Source organism: Mizuhopecten yessoensis, unplaced genomic scaffold, assembly GCF_002113885.1.
Source record: "Mizuhopecten yessoensis strain PY_sf001 unplaced genomic scaffold, ASM211388v2 scaffold11015, whole genome shotgun sequence".
Lineage (NCBI taxonomy): Eukaryota > Metazoa > Mollusca > Bivalvia > Pectinida > Pectinidae > Mizuhopecten > Mizuhopecten yessoensis.
The window spans coordinates 709,686-729,376 of record NW_018408836.1 but is presented as its reverse complement, the minus strand read 5'-3'; the positions used below and the strand labels follow the sequence as shown (position 1 = coordinate 729,376).

General features: G+C 33.7%; 1 protein-coding gene across 2 annotated transcripts; it reads left to right on the top strand.

Moving 5' to 3' along the window:
* The first annotated feature begins 5,154 nt into the window (after positions 1-5,154).
* Positions 5,155-10,128, top strand: LOC110464620. 2 transcript variants are annotated; one of them, XM_021519938.1, is made up of 6 exons: positions 5,155-5,209; positions 5,549-5,591; positions 5,787-5,898; positions 7,410-7,536; positions 8,251-8,434; positions 9,671-10,128. In XM_021519938.1, exons 2-6 carry the CDS (start codon positions 5,574-5,576, stop codon positions 9,848-9,850), a joined length of 621 nt encoding a protein of 206 aa, XP_021375613.1. In that variant the 5' UTR covers positions 5,155-5,209; positions 5,549-5,573; the 3' UTR covers positions 9,851-10,128. The 2 variants fall into 2 exon arrangements, with proteins under 2 accessions (XP_021375613.1, XP_021375614.1); XM_021519939.1 differs by having other exon boundaries at positions 5,168-5,187.
* The last annotated feature ends 9,563 nt before the right edge of the window (positions 10,129-19,691 follow it).

Below are 19,691 nucleotides of genomic sequence, written 5' to 3'. Positions count from 1 at the left end.
AATTAAAATATATCTTGGCTAGTGATATTAGATTCTTATTTACTGTTAATATTAATCTATTAATACCGAGTATTTCTTTTTTAAAGACATCTCCAGGTGAGGGTAATAGGTGATTAATTGATATATGTAGAAGTTAATTGACAACCATCAGCAAAACTTTTGCGCATACAAGTAAAGGTATTATTATACCTGCTATCTTTTCCGTTTTTTTTGTTCGTGATAGCCATAACTTTCAGATTGAACGATTTATGCGGCAACTGCCGTACATCTGTGCGTTTTCTTCTTGCAGTAAGACGTTTAGGGATTGGGTATAATTATATCAACTCAAACATGTACATTGTGATAAATGGACAGAGAGTCGTAGCATAACAAGCTATAATAAGCTATATTTCTTCCGATGTTAGCATTACAACCGACTTTCTCCATCGTCGTAGCCACACACATGATGATTATATACGGAATATTGGCTTTCCTGTCAACGAATATAAACGGTATTACGTACTATTACGACAATTACATGTATCTAGAACGAGAGTTAAAGTACTAAACTGTGTGGAATAACAGTTATACAGAAAGGATGGTATATATTTGCAGTTGTAGGAATATATATAGCTTGCTGTTTGTTTTTATTATTTTAATGTCTATGTTTGTAAGGTATAGTTAGTCTTTTGTTTGTCGTGAAAAGGAGCGGGGTGCTCGGAAAATACGTCTACACTCGACATCACTTAGTGTTCTAGTGTATACATCTACCTACAACTGCAAAATATACACGATGTGCGGCCAGTGTCTTGCCATTATAAGTTCTTCATATGATACGTCATTATAATAAAAGACCGATTATTATACCAAGGTTGCAACTCGTAGCGGTAAATAAACACCAAATAGTTATATACCAGATATTGTAATAACCGTTGGATTTATTTTTATGAATGTGTAGGAAAACAGGTTGCTAGCCTAAGTGTTTATTTTACTGTTTTCCTTGTGTATCTCTTTATGACCTCCTAGTGTAACTAAAGGTACGGTACGGCTATTCTATCGGCGTATGTAGCGGATATCACTGGTGCAGTCTATTTGTTTACATGGGTGTTTACTTTTGAGATGACCGGATGCTGGGACTTACCGGAAGAAGTTCTGGGCTCACTGCGCATACGCCATATATCAAGCCAATCAGAATGGGTCTTCGATACATGTTACATAGGGCCAGGAGGCTGGAGTATAAAAGGGGATGCACGAGCAAAATCTGGGACTTGCGTAGCCGGAATGCCGGCTTTACCAGGAGGGGAAAACCCCTCCACCGAGGCGCTGAAAATAATGCTACCGATGTACTGAAAGCAGTACACCCACGTTACGGAACGTTATGGTAAGGTTAAGGCTGGTTAGCTTAACGTATTTCAGTGTTCCGGGAGGGGTAGTTTTCACCGTTATAGAATAATTACATTTACCTATAGGCCTTATTTTACCAGGTGGGGGCTGATATTCATAGGTTCACTTCACTTCATTCTTTTCTCTACACTGTAGGTTTTGTTCTGTCTTGTATTATATACTATTGTTGTTAATGTACGTATTGTTTGCCATGTTTTAATGGCTACCTTAGCCGTGTGATATGTAATAAACGTTAGTTAACTTTAAAACAAGGTGTTGATATATTTATAGATCGGATACTCCTCCTCATCTGTCGGACCTGTGTCTAACTGTACAGCCGGACGCAGCGGGACTTTCTTGGGGATTGCCGCGGTCAGTTTGTCGGTAGTTTTGGGGAAAACCGAAATTACTATACGATCCCTTACATCTACCGACGCTGGACAGGCTCTCCCGACGGACGTTCTATTACAAATGTTACATACCGTTAAAAATTGTATTGCAAAAATTGCAAAATGTTCGTAAAATATTTTTTGTGATCATTAAATAGATTACATATGATTTTTCAATTTTGCTATTCATAGGCTGTTCAATTAGTTCATAATGTTATTATAAGAACAATAAACTGAAGACTGTATATAATCATGGAGTTTTCTTATCCATTGTGTTTCCATTTGACATGATATTTAAATGACGGTCTTACCGTATGTCGAGCGAATGTGGATATCCATGGCGTTTTTGTATTGCAGTCAGTTGTAAATCTTGTACAAGCTGTTTGAAGAGGAATGAGATCAGTTGGTTGTTGATCGACAAAATGATTCGAACAGTTGGCACCTGGCGGGTCATGCTCTTAGCGTTTTGTGGTGCTCAAATCATTTTCCTCTCACTTTAAGATCTTTTTCCTAGGTTGGATCTGGAAAAAACTTTNATAATGAGGATGTATTTATCATTAGAAACAATGTAATAAACAGTAATGGAATGTGATGGGCACAATGAGCACTGGGCAAATACATATGTTACCGGCGTAGGGCAAAAGGTTGACTGGTCGAAAGTTTCCTGTTTCAATTGTTTTGTCAATAAACTAAATGACATTTAAAATCTTCTTGTAAACAACAATGACCAGGAAGAACCATGGACCTATTTTTTTTAAGTAACCTGACATATGTGATTTAATTACAAAAAATAATAAGACAGTTTCAGGATTAACTTGGAACTGAAGCAGTATGATCACTTTCGAGAGTATCTTACATCAGAGTACTCGGTCAATTGTTTTTTTCTCTCTCCAATTTATGATTCAAGCTGGGAGAAAATCTCTATCCATTCTTCCTCATCAATTTACCGTCGGTCGCCATCTTGATGCTTTCTTAAACTTTCAAGAGATAATAGCAAAGCAATGCATTTTTTCTACTCTCAATCTGCAACGTCATTGACTGCAGAAAAATATCATGATTACCCATCTTTTTACTTGTTGTTCACTGACCTGAATTTCATATGGCCATTTCTAGACACCACTCTATATATCGTTCAACCATTCGTAAATATAACAATGTTAACTGGGTAATATAAAATAAACCATATATTTCTATTATCAATTTAAAATTAAACAGTACTCCTCTAATTGAGTTAGATCTTGCTGTTGGGCTTTTGTAGGTCCCCTGAGGTTTGCCACAATTAATATCCACAGTTTAGTCTCTTGAGCAGTGGCAGGGTTCATAACGGACACATCTTTCTCACTATTTATTAATAATTAAGCAGTACTTCGTAATTGTTTTCTTAATTTCTATATATTACAGGTTTAACGCACCTCCTCCACTATTTCAACAAAAAGCGAAACAGCGGTATGGTGCAGTGGGAGTCAAGCACTTTTTATACTGTATACCAATTATCAAATTTTAAGGGTATTATATTTTCAAAGCAATGCTTTTTCTTCAAATAAAACAAGTTTGTGCCGCTCCCTCCACAAATTCTTTTAAAGAATCAGTTGATTCACAATCAACAAAATTGACTAAATTTACATAAAATACTGATTGACAATCTCACAAGAAAATCAGCATCTTCATTCTCGGCTGTTTACCCTTGCACCATGGACATATGGACCACTCGCATTAGCATATTGCACTTGCAATTCCATATTGGAATCTCACATTAATGTATTTACCACGTATTGACCTCGCACACTAACATTTGAAATCTGAAATACCACACTGTATTGACCTCGCATATCAATATATTATACTTGGACATTATCAATGATTCTCACCTTACATGTAACCTGTTGAACTCACATATTTACAAATGAAATCTCTCATTACCATGTTTACCTCGCACATTTACATTCTGAATTCGCACATTTAGTTATTGACATGTAACATACTGACCTACTGTTGAACTAAACTCGGACTTAAATATCATATATGAACTCACTCTTCAATGTATTACACTCGCACCTTTAACATATTTAACTAGCATTTTAATAAAATTATTGAACTCGCTCTCTAATATATTAAACTCACATTTTGACATATTAAACTCGCACAGGAAACATATGGACCTCGCACGATAATATAGGGAACTCGAACATTTATCATATTACACTCGCACTTTAACATATTGAATTTACTGATATGTCCTAGAAGGACGAAATAGCTGTATGGTGCATTGGAATTCGTTCATTTTTGTAAACTGTTTATTAATAACCAAATATATTCTAAAGGTGCTATTTCATTTGTATGTCTCGCTGATCATTTATCAAGATACAGATGGTAGACTCTGCTGGTTGGTTTCTTAGTCCCTTAGGTTTGCCGTAACGTTGAAGCCACAACAATATATTTTAAGCAGTGGCACGGTTCAAAATATACACTCCTTACTTATCATAACAACTTAAATAGAAATAAACCTTTACTCCTCTAACTTTTGAAATTGGTATAATTGAAGAGTGTTGTGACCCCCTTTTCTTTTTTAACAGAAGTTAATAATAGAATAGCAGACCAATAATGATTTTATCTTGTTTGGACCAAAACATCACCGATGGAGGAGCTGTAGAAGCAAAAACAAGTTTTCCATACTGCATTACCCGAATGTTATTGATTTGATTGCATGTGTGTGTCGTACATTTATACACACAATTATTATTTATTTAATTTATATTATTAAGGTGCTTTTTTGCAAAAGTTTCAACATGAAATTAGACAATTTCGGATTTCACCTATTGTTGTGATTTCCCCCCTAGCATCACCGATGAGTTCTAAAAGGACGAAACAGTTGTATGGTGCAGAGTAAATCAGTTTTGGAATACTGTATGTATTACCACATTTTATAGGTGCAGTCTTATGTGTGTGTTTTACCTTCATCTTTCTTATCGCCTTGGCATTAAGATTTGTGCCTTATTTGTCAAAAATAAAGTCTAAAGTACATTTATATTGATTTCCTATTGTACTTTTTAATAATGTTTTTTGACTCTCATCTGCTGTTCATGAGGAACATATACGTTCCGATGCACCTTAATTTCAATTAGAGGTACATCATAACAATCTTAGAAATGTAATTGCTTAGAAAAATATATATGAAACTATCTGTCTAAAACTATCGATTTGATATCTGGAATGACAAAAAGACTCTGAGAAAGTTTAGACATATGCAAAAACCTAGCTAAACAATCGTTCCGTCTTTTAGAAAATAAAAATTACAGGGAATTTAGACACTCAGATTAACGTTAGTAATAATTGTTTATATTTTCTAAAACATTTACTATAAAACTCGTTGAATTTTTGCTAAGTATCAAATCGCTGTTTTTCTGGAATCAAGAAAACGAAGATACAAAACGTTGGGGTAAATATCAAGTTTGGCTGTGGTAAGTGTTGCCTTTAAAAACTTAAAAACATATGTTTGGTTCGAGAAAATTCATACTTGTCATATTACGTTGGAATAGTTTTATTATTACTTTTGCGGTTCATGTTTATTATGTACATACTTACATTTGATGTACTTTCAAAATTTTCTTCACCGAGTCAACTTTTAACCAAACAAAGACGCTTGTCACTGGACGAACTATAGACAATTGGTTGTGTAATATTGTTCATAAACGTATAATAAAATTCTCGAATATTGTTTTACATTTTCGATTAATATGATATTCATACATGTATTATATAATCAAACCAATAAATTAATATAAATATGTTTTTTTAGGTTGTAAGACGTAAGAATTGATCAAGATGACATCAACCGGCAAAGTAAGTGAAACAAAGGCATTTCAATTGGTATTTATTTTTATATAGAACAGCAATTTATCGAAAAATAATATCCATATTAAAATAATTCACAGCAGGTTTGCTGTTATCGATTACCAGTTTTATTCTTTAAATGAAGAAATCCTGTTTCACATATAACAGGTAGTATTTGAACTTTTATCTATCTCTTTGTTGTAGGGAAGCAATTTTGATTATCTTTGGGCTGAAACAGAGAGTGAAAGAAAACAAGCTCTGTCAACGCCATTTGTCCAAGGTGTTAAGGATGGAACTCTTGATCCGGTTACGTTTGGTAATTACATTTTCCCTCTTGCATATTAAATTGATGAGTTTTTTGTCTTTTTTTTTTATCTCTATTGTATTCATCAATCAGGAATACATGCTCATTGCAAACGAACTTGGTAAATAAATATGCAACATTTGATATAGCACCCTATCTAGCAAGATTGAGCAACCCTACAGCGCTTTATAGTACACTGATATATCGTTTATACAATCAATAATATTAAAATATACCTAAAATAATACATTAATTTATACAGGTAAGAGGAATTTGCAGTAGCTGCATTATCAGTCGCTTACTTCTAGTCATATACCTCCTATATGTGTAACTCAACGTTTGTGCTGGGGATGTTTTATGTATTATGTATTGTGGTATATAACAACGACAGGATAATGTCAGAGGTTTGATAATGACCGATAGGACATAATCATCATGTTTAAGAAACACATGTTCTGTTACGTAAAAGTTTATACACTTCATACTATTTTTATCATATTATACCTCAACAATTAAATATTGGAATTGAAAACATTCAACCGATATTAAGCTAAACTATTCGACCAATAATTTTGATGCTGTTATGAAGCAAATTTATCACCATGAAAAAAATAAAATAATGCATTACAAAACTATGTACAAAATTAATACTATTTAATAATACGATATATTGCTTTGTAACTAAAAGATCATAAATTGATGAAGATCATTTAGATACTAAGATCTTATCTAATCTATATGCAGGCATTGATTACGAACCCATCTGTTTATCGCTCTATAACAGTTTTACTATTGTATATAATAAACAGATGGATTCGTAATCAATGCCTGTATATACCTATATCGCTCTGGATTAGTTTTATTGTTGTACAGATGTACCTCGTTATTTCGAACTCTTATAACTCGAAGACCCCGTTTATCTTGAAGTATTTCTCCGGTCCCGACCAAATCTGTTCTTTATCTGAGTAAATAAATCTCTGAAAATTCGAATCCTGAAAACTCGAAAAAATCGGATGCCTTCAAGTAAGCTATTGGTTTCAACAGCATGAATCCAACTTTAAAACATCGTCTACTTAGAAGTGTTCGAAGTTCATTTTTTCACTTATTTATTCTTTGATACAAACACAAAGCAAAACTACTGCATCTCGCCATTCCGTGCTTATGAACATCTTTCGTGAGAAGACTAGCATGAAATCGGTAAAAATATTTCATGATAAAGCTTAAGAATGTACAGTGTGCGAACTGTCAAAACAACGATGTTCATAAAAGTTTCATACCAAATATATGAACCCGCATAACCCGTATACTCGGATAACTCGAAATTTTCCGGCGATTCCGTCGACTTCGAGATAACGAGGTTCGACTGTATATTGTAACCAGGTGGGGTCATGGTCCATGCCTGTATCTATCTATATCGCTCTGTAGGTTTATTATACTAAATCATAACCAGGTGGATTTGTAGGACAGGCCTGTATCTACATATATCGCTCTGTATTAATTTTATTGTTGTATATTTAACAAAGGTGGGTTCGTGGTCCAGGACTGTATCTACCTATATCGACAGTATAAAGCTATCATACAGGCAGAAAAATCAGCAAAGCCAGGGGTACTGAAGACTTTTCTCATAAAACTGATCGTCAAATACGAGGGGTAATTATGATGTTTTTTTCTATTTATGGAATGTACTGTTGTATCATCTCATTAGCGATACCTAACGCCAATCTGTAGAAGTTGTAATATTTTAAGATGAAAATTTCTATATAACAACATGTTTTGAAGATTTATTTTCATCATGAATACACTTATAGAAACAGTGATCTCCCAACACGTGATGGTTGGTTATCATGTTTATCTAACTCGAGTTCAAATTGTGTTAAGACACGACGCCTTAACCGAGTAACTTTGGCAATTTGATAAGTAATTAATGAGAGTTAGATGCACATGATAGCTAATTATCAGTACTTTTGGGAGTTTTTTCTTCATTTATATTCATATCAAGTCTCAACAAAAATTAGGTTTACTTTGAATTGCATTATTTCTGTTTCCAGTGAAAATGACGTCATGATTTAAATTGACGGCGCAAAACATTTTTACATGACGTCATAATTAACAGGTTGATGAATGATATTACTTCCAAAGTGTAACCCACTAGTCGGTAGCAAAAATTGTTTACTCCTACTGGATTTATCCAACGAGTCGGGACACATTGAGTGGTTGTCAGGGAAACAGTGTTAATCTCCTGATGTGCATTCTTGTATAAACAAGTGTTAACACAGGACAACTACAACAAATATGTTATAACAGTATAGCACTATAGTTATAGATCCATTGTCTCATCCTAACGTCCATGTTGTAAAATTGCAGGTATTACAAAGGTGCATTCAAATTATGGCATATCGATGATCCTTCTGGTATCAAGCTAGGCAAGGCTGGTCAGACGTATGTAGACTTTGTAGACAAAGAAGCCGATGAACCGGAAACAATCTACTTCCTTGTGTCAATAGCCCCATGTCTGAAGCTGTGGTCCTGGCTGGGAACCCAAATAGGGGTATGTATGACGATTACGTGTACCTATGCACTTAAGATGATACTGTATATATGAGGAAAATATCGCCCAGTGAGATACAGTATTTGCTCTACACTGGTAAAAATCAATTTTCGCACGGTGTACATTTCGCCTTTCACATGGAATTACTATTTCGGGTAGCTTTTGTACTTATGTTAGCTGTCATGATAAATCTTTCGTTCTTGCAGAGGGCGAAATAGCGAAAATTTAACGGCAGTGAACATTTTTAGAATACAGTAATGCATTTCAATAGTAGTGGGAAAGTGTTCTTACATGTATTTATTATGAAATTTATATGAGCTATTCGTTGTAACAATGTTTATCACAAGATATCATTAATATACTTTGATATATTACATTATGTATATACAACATCAACTGAACCTCAAACGATAACTACACACTAAAGCATTGCCCGAATTCCATGTTACAAAACGTATTCAACTGCAGACTTAAATATAGAGCCGTATAGCTTGTCGCATGGATACAAGCATAATGAATACTTATATTTATCTTGTATTGTACCGATCAGTTATTCATATAAGATTATGGTATCGATAATTTGGCAAATAAAAACTTAATCAATAGATAAAACCTTATATTTGAGTAATGTGATCATTTTGTAGATGCTATTCCATTTTGTCGTATTCCTGTTAGATCAATAACGATATCAAAATACGTTTAGGAAGTAACATAAAAAGATGATATAACAACAGAGTCTATAGTTTTAAAGTAACAACAGGATTTCAGTATGTTAGTAACAATATGGTCCGTAGTCCTTCCGTTACAACGAGATACTCAGTCCTTAAGTAACAATATGGCCCATAGTCCTTAAACAACAACATGATTTCCTTCTGTGAGTATCAACCATATTCTCAGTCCTTAAGTAACAATATGGTCCATAGTCCTTAAGTAACAATATGCTCCATTAAGCTTAAGTAACAATATGATTCTAAGTCATGCAATTTCAACATATTTTCAGTATCTAAGAAATGATATGGTTCTCGGTACTTAAGTTGCAAGAGGATTCACCGGTTTTTCAACATTGTATGTACTTTATAAACAGTACTGAAGTATATATATTACAATACAAAGTATCATATTTCCAATATAGTTAAATACATTGTGGTTTGTAGAATACACAATTACGGGTCTCTTTGGATATCGAGATTAATCATATGCTCGCGTTTTTATTTTTATTTCATTATCCCGTTGCAGACAAAGCACGGTGCATACGATCAATGGGTGACAAACAACTTTGTCGGAGGAAGTACTCTGAAGAGTATAGTACAATTCATAGACGAACAAAAGGATAAATTAGATCGCGTCAAAGCTCTTGCCATTTTCAAAGAAGGCATGGGTCATGAATATAAATTCTTCAATTCAGCCGGAAAGTAGTGATATCAAAAAGAATCCGTGGAACTGCTTCCCTGATTATCTCGTTACGACCACCACTACAGACTTTCTGATGATTTAACTGTACGCTGTGTCCTTTCACAAGTGTCCACTGTTTACGTGGTTGTAGAGACAAAGTGATTTGTCAATATTTACTCTATCACATATATAAATAGTTTTTATGATTAAATATACTTATTCCCGATGAATTTATATTTCAGTGGACTTTTATTTATATAATTTTTCTATGCTTATTTATTAAACTTTCTGCTTTTATCGTATACTATTTTTTGGTTATTCTTTTAATGCCAAGCGTTGGTTCCATTTGGCCGACCTCGATAAGTTATTTTGTTTGGGGTCTTTTTACGCCAAGCGTTATAACATTTTGGACCTTCTCAACACAATCTCTAGAAAATCCCCACCATTAGGACAAGATCTGAAGCAGCGAACCAAAATTAATTCTAAATAAATACCAGAAAATATGAGCTTAGAACAGACAAAGAATTATTTATAAATGTTCATGTCGGACCCCAAGCAAGAGTATTTTAAAATATAAACAGGATCGGTGGTCTTTGTCGGGTACCCCGGATGTCCTCCAACTCTAAACCCTGCCTTGTCCCTAAAATAACAATTAATATCTATATGACGTAAACATACACAAACCAAACCTTTTTGTCACATAACAGCAGTGATCTTGTTCGTGTTATTTCTTTGTGATTTGTACCTTGTGTAATATCATGATTAAATTCACCATTTTACACAAACAGGTGAATCAGTTGCAATGTCATCATTAGGACCCATAAACATGAAACCATTCTCAAGTTCAAGCATGGATTTTGTGTTCATATCATTGGACACGGTCAGATAGTCAAGTGTTAACATTTAAAATAGAATGTTTGCCGAAGACTCTCCCAAATTCTTCCCAAAATCCTGAAAAATTACATATTCTCTTTATTAATTAACCACCCGAACAAGAAGTTGGGCTTGACCACAGACCTTGAGTTTGAGCAAAATAACTGTTTCATGAATACGGCCCAAGGAAATAAGCTATGACATCATAGACTTCAATGTGACACCATTATTTCCAGTTTGCGTGACTGTTTTGAATTTTATTCAATTGATATGGGATTGAAAAGAACCCTTGCATCATACTTAGAAAAAGCATCTTCCAAAATGATATTATAATGGGGACCATAAAATGTGTCCATATTCTTCATTACGGATGTACCCTTCTGAGGTTTCAGTCACGTTCTAATCTCGTTTTGATCTAGTATAGCGGGTTTATAAATACAATATTACAAAATCTTACAAGCATGCATCTGAAAAATGGTATCAACCGCTAGATGCCCATTGTTTGTAGAACTTACAGGTTTAAAAAAATGAATAATTTGGCAACCATTTTGAATATCTCAAAAATGTATACGGTATTTCTCGCACTACAAAATTCCATCTTTTTTGACGTTATCTTTCACTAAAAGTGTCATTGTATCATCATTTTTAACCATAACAAGTTTAAATTTTCTATGCAAGAGTAAAATGTTTAATATTATGAAAATATTATACAACAAAGTAGAAAATTTGGGTATTTCACTACTGATTGATGTCAACTAAAGCGCTATTTTTATTTCATCTGGAAAAAGGTGAAAAAATAAACAAATAATTACATAGCCAAAAAATAAGCACACAGACCTAACTCCCCTCCCCCCCCTCACCCACACCCACACACACACCCACACACACACACACACCCACACCCACACATTTTTATTATTTTTACTGTTTTAGGAAGATAAATCCATTTTCGTTCGATCTGTTGAATGCTATTTAAAGTTTAATACCAGAACTGTTTATATCAATCATTAAATCTGCAAGAAAAGGTGAAAAAATAAGTATTTTTGCACTTCAAAAATGGAGGTAGGGGTAACATAAATTGGATTTCTGAGATATCAATATAGGTTCAAGAAATTGCACTTCCTTAATTACGAAAAGGAAACAGTTTTCAGCAATTATGCAAACATTCATTAATTGCTGATGGCACACTTTAAAGGCATTGTATGAATTTTGTCTTCATACGGTCAAAACGATAAATTCACCAAAAGTCACACATTATGTTGAATTGGTATGTTTGACCGATCACAAAAAAAAGAGAACACGGACATACGATTTTCTTTGTAAATTTAAATTATCATATTCTCCTTTTTTTCTAAAATAGTTTAATACAAGAAATGTTTTTATTTCTCAGAGGAGTACATCCTTAACCTGTATCTTTTGAAGCCATTAATTTGGCATTGCAGTCAAAATATTACAAAAATATAACTTTATAATAGATATTACCACGTCTATGTACCACTGTTTTTTAATCATCTGCCTTGATTTTTTCATTTGTCTTTATGGCAGGAAATATTTTCCTTCTGTTAAGGTTCCTAGAAAATTAAATATTTTGGATATTCCTTGTAGAATCATCGAATATTTGTCAAAAGACATTCTATGAAATAACACACGGGTACAGTACAACAACGAAAAGAATAACGAAGACAATAAATGTAATGTGAAACTGAAAGAAGTGTTGATTTCTTATATGAGACAGTTACAAGAAGGTGTCTGAACGGTATTTACGTAAGTGTAATAGAAACAAAATGTCTAGAGAATTAATTTCTAACAAACAAGTTTAAAGTCTGATGAAAATCCCATTAAGGGGTTGTAGTATGATTTTTATCGGTAAAACCAAACAAGAATTATGCATGATTTATATATAAATATTAGGTAATTGCATTTACCTTTATGTTACATTTGTATAATAGCAGACGGAACTGAGGTACAATGTATGATATATAATTTATGGTTGATAAAGTACAATGTAACGGTATGCACACATAATGTGAAGAAAAAACACAGAGACATGTACTGTTGAGAAGAAAATAGTCAATTTAAACAAAAAAATCACATTTTAAACATTTGAAGCGAAGCGTTTATTTGACCATATCACAGGTTAATCGCAGCTCAAAAATAACCTTTTAACGCGTTGGCTGTTTTTGTCCGAGGGATGGAAACGTGCCCAGTTAGAAACTTGTTTCCATTCCATAGGTGTCATCACCCACTGTGAACCAAATTCATATAACTCCCTCGGCTATACCAAATATTTTCTAGCAAGCAAGTTAAGCATCATTTACCTCATGATTCCTGTCTAAATCCGTTTACCAGACATCATAGTTAGACGCCTTAGCTAACCCATCAATATATCGTTCTCCTTTTCAACAGGCACAAACTCCAAATACGTTTTGTATATACGTCTCTGCCCGGTCTCAGAGTCATAGCAAGAATACGGAAGAATGACTTTATTTCCAGTTGTACATTTTGATGATGCGCAGGCAGTTTCGTGTTATTTAATTTCGATCTTATGATACTTTCTGTTCAACAATGGCCGATATATATACTGAGTCTGCATAACCACTGGTGTTAAATAAATATCAAATAATGACTGCTTCCCAATACATACCCAATAAAGCCTAATCCATTCAATATTGTCTATAATATTGTTTTAGCAAACCGGGACCACGATGACCGAGTTTCTTAGACGCCTGAAATTCTTCGATCAGTAGTCCTACATATGACTGGGTTGTGGATTCGAGGACTACGTGGGGCAGTCGCCAGGTACTGGCCGCAGATCGTTGGTTTTTATCGGGTACCCCTAATGTACTCCGCAACTAAACCCTGCCACGTCCTTAAATAACCATAGCTGTTAATATGACATAAAAAACAAATGAAACATTTCTTCACATAACAGCAGTGAGCGTGTTCGTGTAATTTCGTTGTGTAAATCATTGCTTAAGTTCATCTTTTTATACAAACAGGAGAATTAATTGTAAGGTCATCATCAGGATAATAAACCTATGACATCATTGACTTCATTATGACATCATTGTATCAAGTTTACGTGAAAGCTTTGAATGTGAATCCATTTGATGCGATATGGAAAAGAAACCTGCTATCACACTAAAAATAGCATATTTCAAAATGAGATCATAATAGGGCCCATTAAATGTGTCCATATTCTTCATAAACTTGCACCTTTTGAAACCATATTAGTTTTCTTTGCAGTCAAATTATAAAAATAAAAAAATAAAAAAAATAAATATTAACAGGTCCATGTACAACATTTTTATGAATTGATTTTTGATTTGTATGTCATCTATTTAACAGAGTATGTCGTTTAAGTGTAATTATATAATTGTCGTATGTTCGTATATTATTATTGTGTAAGGATAAGTTTATTAGATAAGCGAACATGGAAATCACAACTTATTTTTCAATGTTTATTGATAGCAAAAACTGTATTTTTTTAGTCATGGCATGGTTCACAACGGATACTCATTATTTATTAGAAATTAAACCCTACTCCTCTATTTCACGTAGATCTTGCTGGTTTGTTTTTTAGTTCCCTGAAGTTTGCCACAATTGATGACCACAATTCTCATGAACAGTGGCACGGTTCATAATATACACATATTTCTCACCATTAATTTAAAATTAAACTAGGCTGCTTAATTTTGCGTTTGAAATTCCTATATATAAGAGGTATAACGCGCCTCCTCTACTATTTCACCAGTAGTTTAGGACAGGTATAACGCGCCTCCTCTACTATTTCACCAATAGTTTAGGACAGGTATAACGCGCCTCCTCTACTAAGTCACCAGTAGTTTAGGACAGGTATAACGCGCCTCCTCTACTATTTCACCAGTAGTTTAGGACAGGTATAACGCGCCTCCTCTACTATTTCACTAGTAGTTTAGGACAGGTATAAGGCGCCTCCTCTACTATTTCACCAGTAGTTTAGGACAGGTATAACGCGCCCCCTCTACTATTTCACCAGTAGTTTAGGACAAGTATAACGCGCCCCCTCTACTTTTTCACCAGTAGTTTAGGACAGGAATAACGCGCCTCCTCTACTATTTCACCAGTAGTTTAAGACAGGTATAAGGCGCCTCCTCTACTATTTCACCAGTAGTTTAGGACAGTTAGGATTTTAACCGTTATAACCCCCAGCATCCTCGATGTGTCGTAGAAGGACGAAATAGCTGTATGGTGCAATGGAATCCATGCATTTTGTATACGGTATATAAATTACCAAATTTTAAAGGTGTTATTTTTTTCAAATAAACGTTTATTCCTCAAAAATAAATGTGGGCCGCTCTCTCTACAATTTTTTGAAGAATTGATTCATAATCTTAACACAATGACACAATTTACATGAAATACTGCTTGACAATCTCGTAGGTAAATCAGCATCTTTCTTCATGACTGTTTACCCTCGCTCCATGGACATATTGACCTCACACACTAACATATTGCACTCGCACATTACCATATTGGAATCTCAAAATTAATGCATTTACCACGCACATCAACATTTTCAACTGGCATCTTCCCACATCAACATATTTACCTCGCACTTTACCATTTGAAATCCAAAATATCATACATGTACTCTGTTGAACTCGCATAATTACAAAATGGAATCTCTCATAAATAGAGGTTACCCAACGAGTGGTTGTTGAATATGGTATTTATTTCGCTGGAGTTAGTTAATTTTCAAAAGTTACAAAAGACACAAGCTTTAGCGAGTGTCTTTCTGTAACTTTTGAAAATTAACTAACGAGAGGGAAATATATACCATACTCAACAACCACGAGTCGTGTGATCTGTTTCTACCACAATCTCATGATCAGTCGGAAATAACATACACACATGTGTTTGTTGACAAGGCTGGCGTGGTGATATGACCCATATATAAAGTCACCCATTAATATTCAAAAATGACTCTTTTTTTTACAAATTTAATAATTGTCAAAATTAATGTTTCGGCAATAACTTTATGAAAATATATAATAGATGAACGACTTTAAATATTGAGAGTAGCAGTATTGCATTAATTTATATAAATTAACCACGGACTATATGCGCGTAAGCATATCGTACGAAGTTTGCCTCCCGCCAAGTGATGAAGACCTTTATAGTGAAAGTTCAACCATATATTCAGACCGTCCAAATAGCGATAACGTGATGTTGGGAGAACGAAATATTTCCCGACTTTGTGAAAGATCTTGTTTTGGTTTCACGACCTGGACACGCGACGGTGTGACGTCGAAACGATATCGAGCGTCTGTAGCAATTTTGCCAGACACTAGCGATCGCATCTTTAAGTATCATCTTCTTTTAATATTGCCTTAATAACCCCCTTTTCCGCATTACCACACAAAGTCACCAACATTTGTCGGATGTTGACAGCAGACGAATTAAACAAAACAGCATGTGGCAAAAGCGCGTGGAAAGTCGTCCCGGTCAAAGTTCATTTTCTCGACCAATCAAAGCTCCTGAAGGTCATATACCACGTGTGGTATATAACTCATATTTATCCAACAGTCTGCGTGTTTATGAAATGATCTGAGAGTGGAATAACACAGCGTATTGTGGTAGAAACATATTTACCTCACACATTTACATTGTGGATTCACCCATTAAGTTATTGACCTTATCAACGTGTTGAACTCTAAATTACATGTAACAACTGTTGAACTCGGACTTAAGAATGATATCTGAACTCTCTCTACATTGTATTATACTTGCACCTTTAACATATTGAAATAACATATTAACAAAAATATTGAACTCGCTCTTTAATGTATCAAACTCACATATCGTCATTTTGAACCCGCACAGAAAACATATGGACCTCGCAAAATAACATAGTGAACTTGTACTATAATATATATATTAAACTCGCACAATAACATATGAAACTCGAACATTTCTCATATTTCACTCGCACTTGTAACATATTGAATTTACCGATATGTCCTAGAAGGACGAACTAGCTGTATGGTGCAGTGGAACTCGTTTTTCATTTTTCAAGATTCAGGTGGTAGACTCTGCCGGTGGATTTCTGAGTATTTGGGGTTTGCCGTAACGTTGAAGCCACAATCATATTTTTTTAGCAGTGGCACGGTTCTAAATATTTACTCCTTACACATAATAACAACTTCAATAGAAATTAACCTATAATCCTATACAAATGAAACTTTTGAAATTCGTTCAATTGAAGTGTGTTGTGACCCCCTTCTATTCTAAAAGTAGTTAAGACCAATATGGATTTCATCTAGGTTGGCCCAAAACATCACCGATGAGCTATAGAAGGACATAAAAACGTTTTGTGTTGTAGTATAATTCAATTTTGACATACTGCGTCACCCGAATGTTGTTAATTTAATTGCATTTTGTTGCCGTACAATTATCTTTTTATCGTAATATACACACATTTATCATTATTAACTGAATTCATTTTATTATTTTTTTTTGCACAAGTTTCAACATGAAGTTAGCCAATTTTGGTTTTCACTTATTTTGGTGATTTTCCCCCTAGCATCACCGATGAGTCCTAAAAGGACGAAACAGTTGTATGGTGCAGAGAAACTCAGTTTCAATTACCAAATTTTATAGGTGCAGTCTTATGTGTGTGTCTTGCCTTCATCTTTTTTATCGCCTTGGTGTTAAGATTTGTGCCTTATTTGTTTATGTTATAATACATTTTTATTGATTTTCTATTGTCTTTTTAATAATGTTTGTTTGACTCTCATCTGCTGTTCATAAGGAACAAATAGATTTCGATGTACTTTAATTTCAATTAGAGGTACATCATAACAATTTTAGAAATGCTGTTATTTAGAAAAATGTATAATTTACAAACTCTCTGTCTAAAAGTATTTATTTTATATATCGAATGATAAAATGAATCTGGGAAAGTTTAGACATACATGTATGCAAAAACCTAGCTAAGCAATCGTGCCGACTTTTAGAAAATGAAAAATTACACGACATTTAGACATTCAGATTAACTTTTAGGATAATTGTTGATATTTTTTAAAATATTATCTATTAAACTCGTTTAATTTTTGCTAAGAATCAAATCGCTGCTTTTCTGGAATCAGGGAAAAGAAGACACAAAACGTTGGGGTAAATATCAAGTTTCGCTGTGGTAAGAATTGCCTTTAAAAGCTTAAGAATATATTTTGGGTTCGAGAAAAGTAACAGTTGTCGTATTACGTTGGAATATATTGATACTTGCTTTTAAGATTCATGGTTATTACGTACATATTTACATTTGATATCATTCAAAGTTTTCTTAAGCATGTCAACTTTCAAATAACGTGATATTAATACATGTAAAATATAATCAAACTAATAAAAATATATTAATACGTTTTTTTAAGTTGCAAGACGTTTGAATTGATCAAGATGAACTCAACCGAACAAGTAAGTGAAGCAAAGACATTTCAATTTGCATGTTTATTTTTATATAGAACAGCAATTTAACGAGAAAATAAGATCCATGTTAAAAAAACTCATAATACGTTTGTTGTTATTGATTACTATTTTTTATGCGTTTGAATGTAGAAACCCTGTTTCACATATAACTGGCTGTACTTGAACCTTTCCCTCCTTGTTGTAAGGAAGCAATTTTGATTATCTTTGGGCTGCAACAGAGAGTGAAAGACAACAAGCTCTGTCCACGCCATTTGTCCAAGGTGTTAAGACTGGGACTCTTGATCCGGTTACGTTTGGTAATTACCTTTTCCCCTCTTGCATATTAAACTGATGAGGGTTTATTTTCTATCCCTATTATATTCAGTAATCAGGAATACATGCTCATTGCAACGAACTTTGTAAGTAAAAAGATAAATAAATATACAACATTTGATATAGCACCCTATTTAGCTAGAATAAGCAACTCTAAAGCGCCTTATATGACACTGATATATCATTTATACAATCAATAGTATTAACATATACATAAATAAATGCATTAATCCATACACTTAAGAGAAATTTGCAGTAGCTGCCTGTGTATTATGTATTGTCGTATATAACGACGACATCATAATGTCAGATGTTTGAGAATGGTCGGGGAGACATAAACTTACTGTTTAAGGAACACATGTTCTGTTACGTGAAAGGTTATACACTTCGTACTATTTTTTCATATTATACCCCAACAGTTAGGTATTGTAATTGAAAACATTCAAACGATGTAAAGCTAAAAAGGTCGACTAATAATGCTGATGTTTGTTATTTAGCAAATTTATCACCAAAAAAATAACAAAAGAATGCATTACAAAACTATGTACAAAATGAACACTATTTAATAATATGATATATTGCTTTGTAACTAAAAGATCATAAATTAATGAAGATCATTTAGATACTAAAATCGTATCTCTTTCTTTTTATTTTCTAAGTATTTAAAAATATACCTTATTTCATATATGCTTTTCTGATGATATGGAACGATACGTACGGACTTGACAAATAGGATAAGAGGATATATATCAACATCCACTTATAAAATAAAAAGATTTATCCAAGGTCCAAGACTGTATCAGCCGATATCGCTCTATAACAGTTTTACTATTGTATATTATAAACAGATGGTTCGTAATCAAGGCCTGTATATACATATATCACTCTGTATTAGTTTGATTGTTATACATGTATATTGTAACCAGGTGGATTCTTGGTCCATGACTGTATCTATCTATATCGCTCTGTAAGTTTATTATACTATATGATAACCAGTTGGATTCGTAGTAGAGGCCTGTACGTGTATCTACATATATCGCTCTGTATTCATTTTATTGTTGTATATTATAACCAGATAGACTCTTGGTCCAGACCTATATTAACCTATATTGCTATGGATTAATTGTATTGTTGTATATTCAACCAAGGTGGGTTCGTGGTCCAGGATTGTATCTACCTATATCATCAGTATGAAGCTATCAAAAAGGCGGAT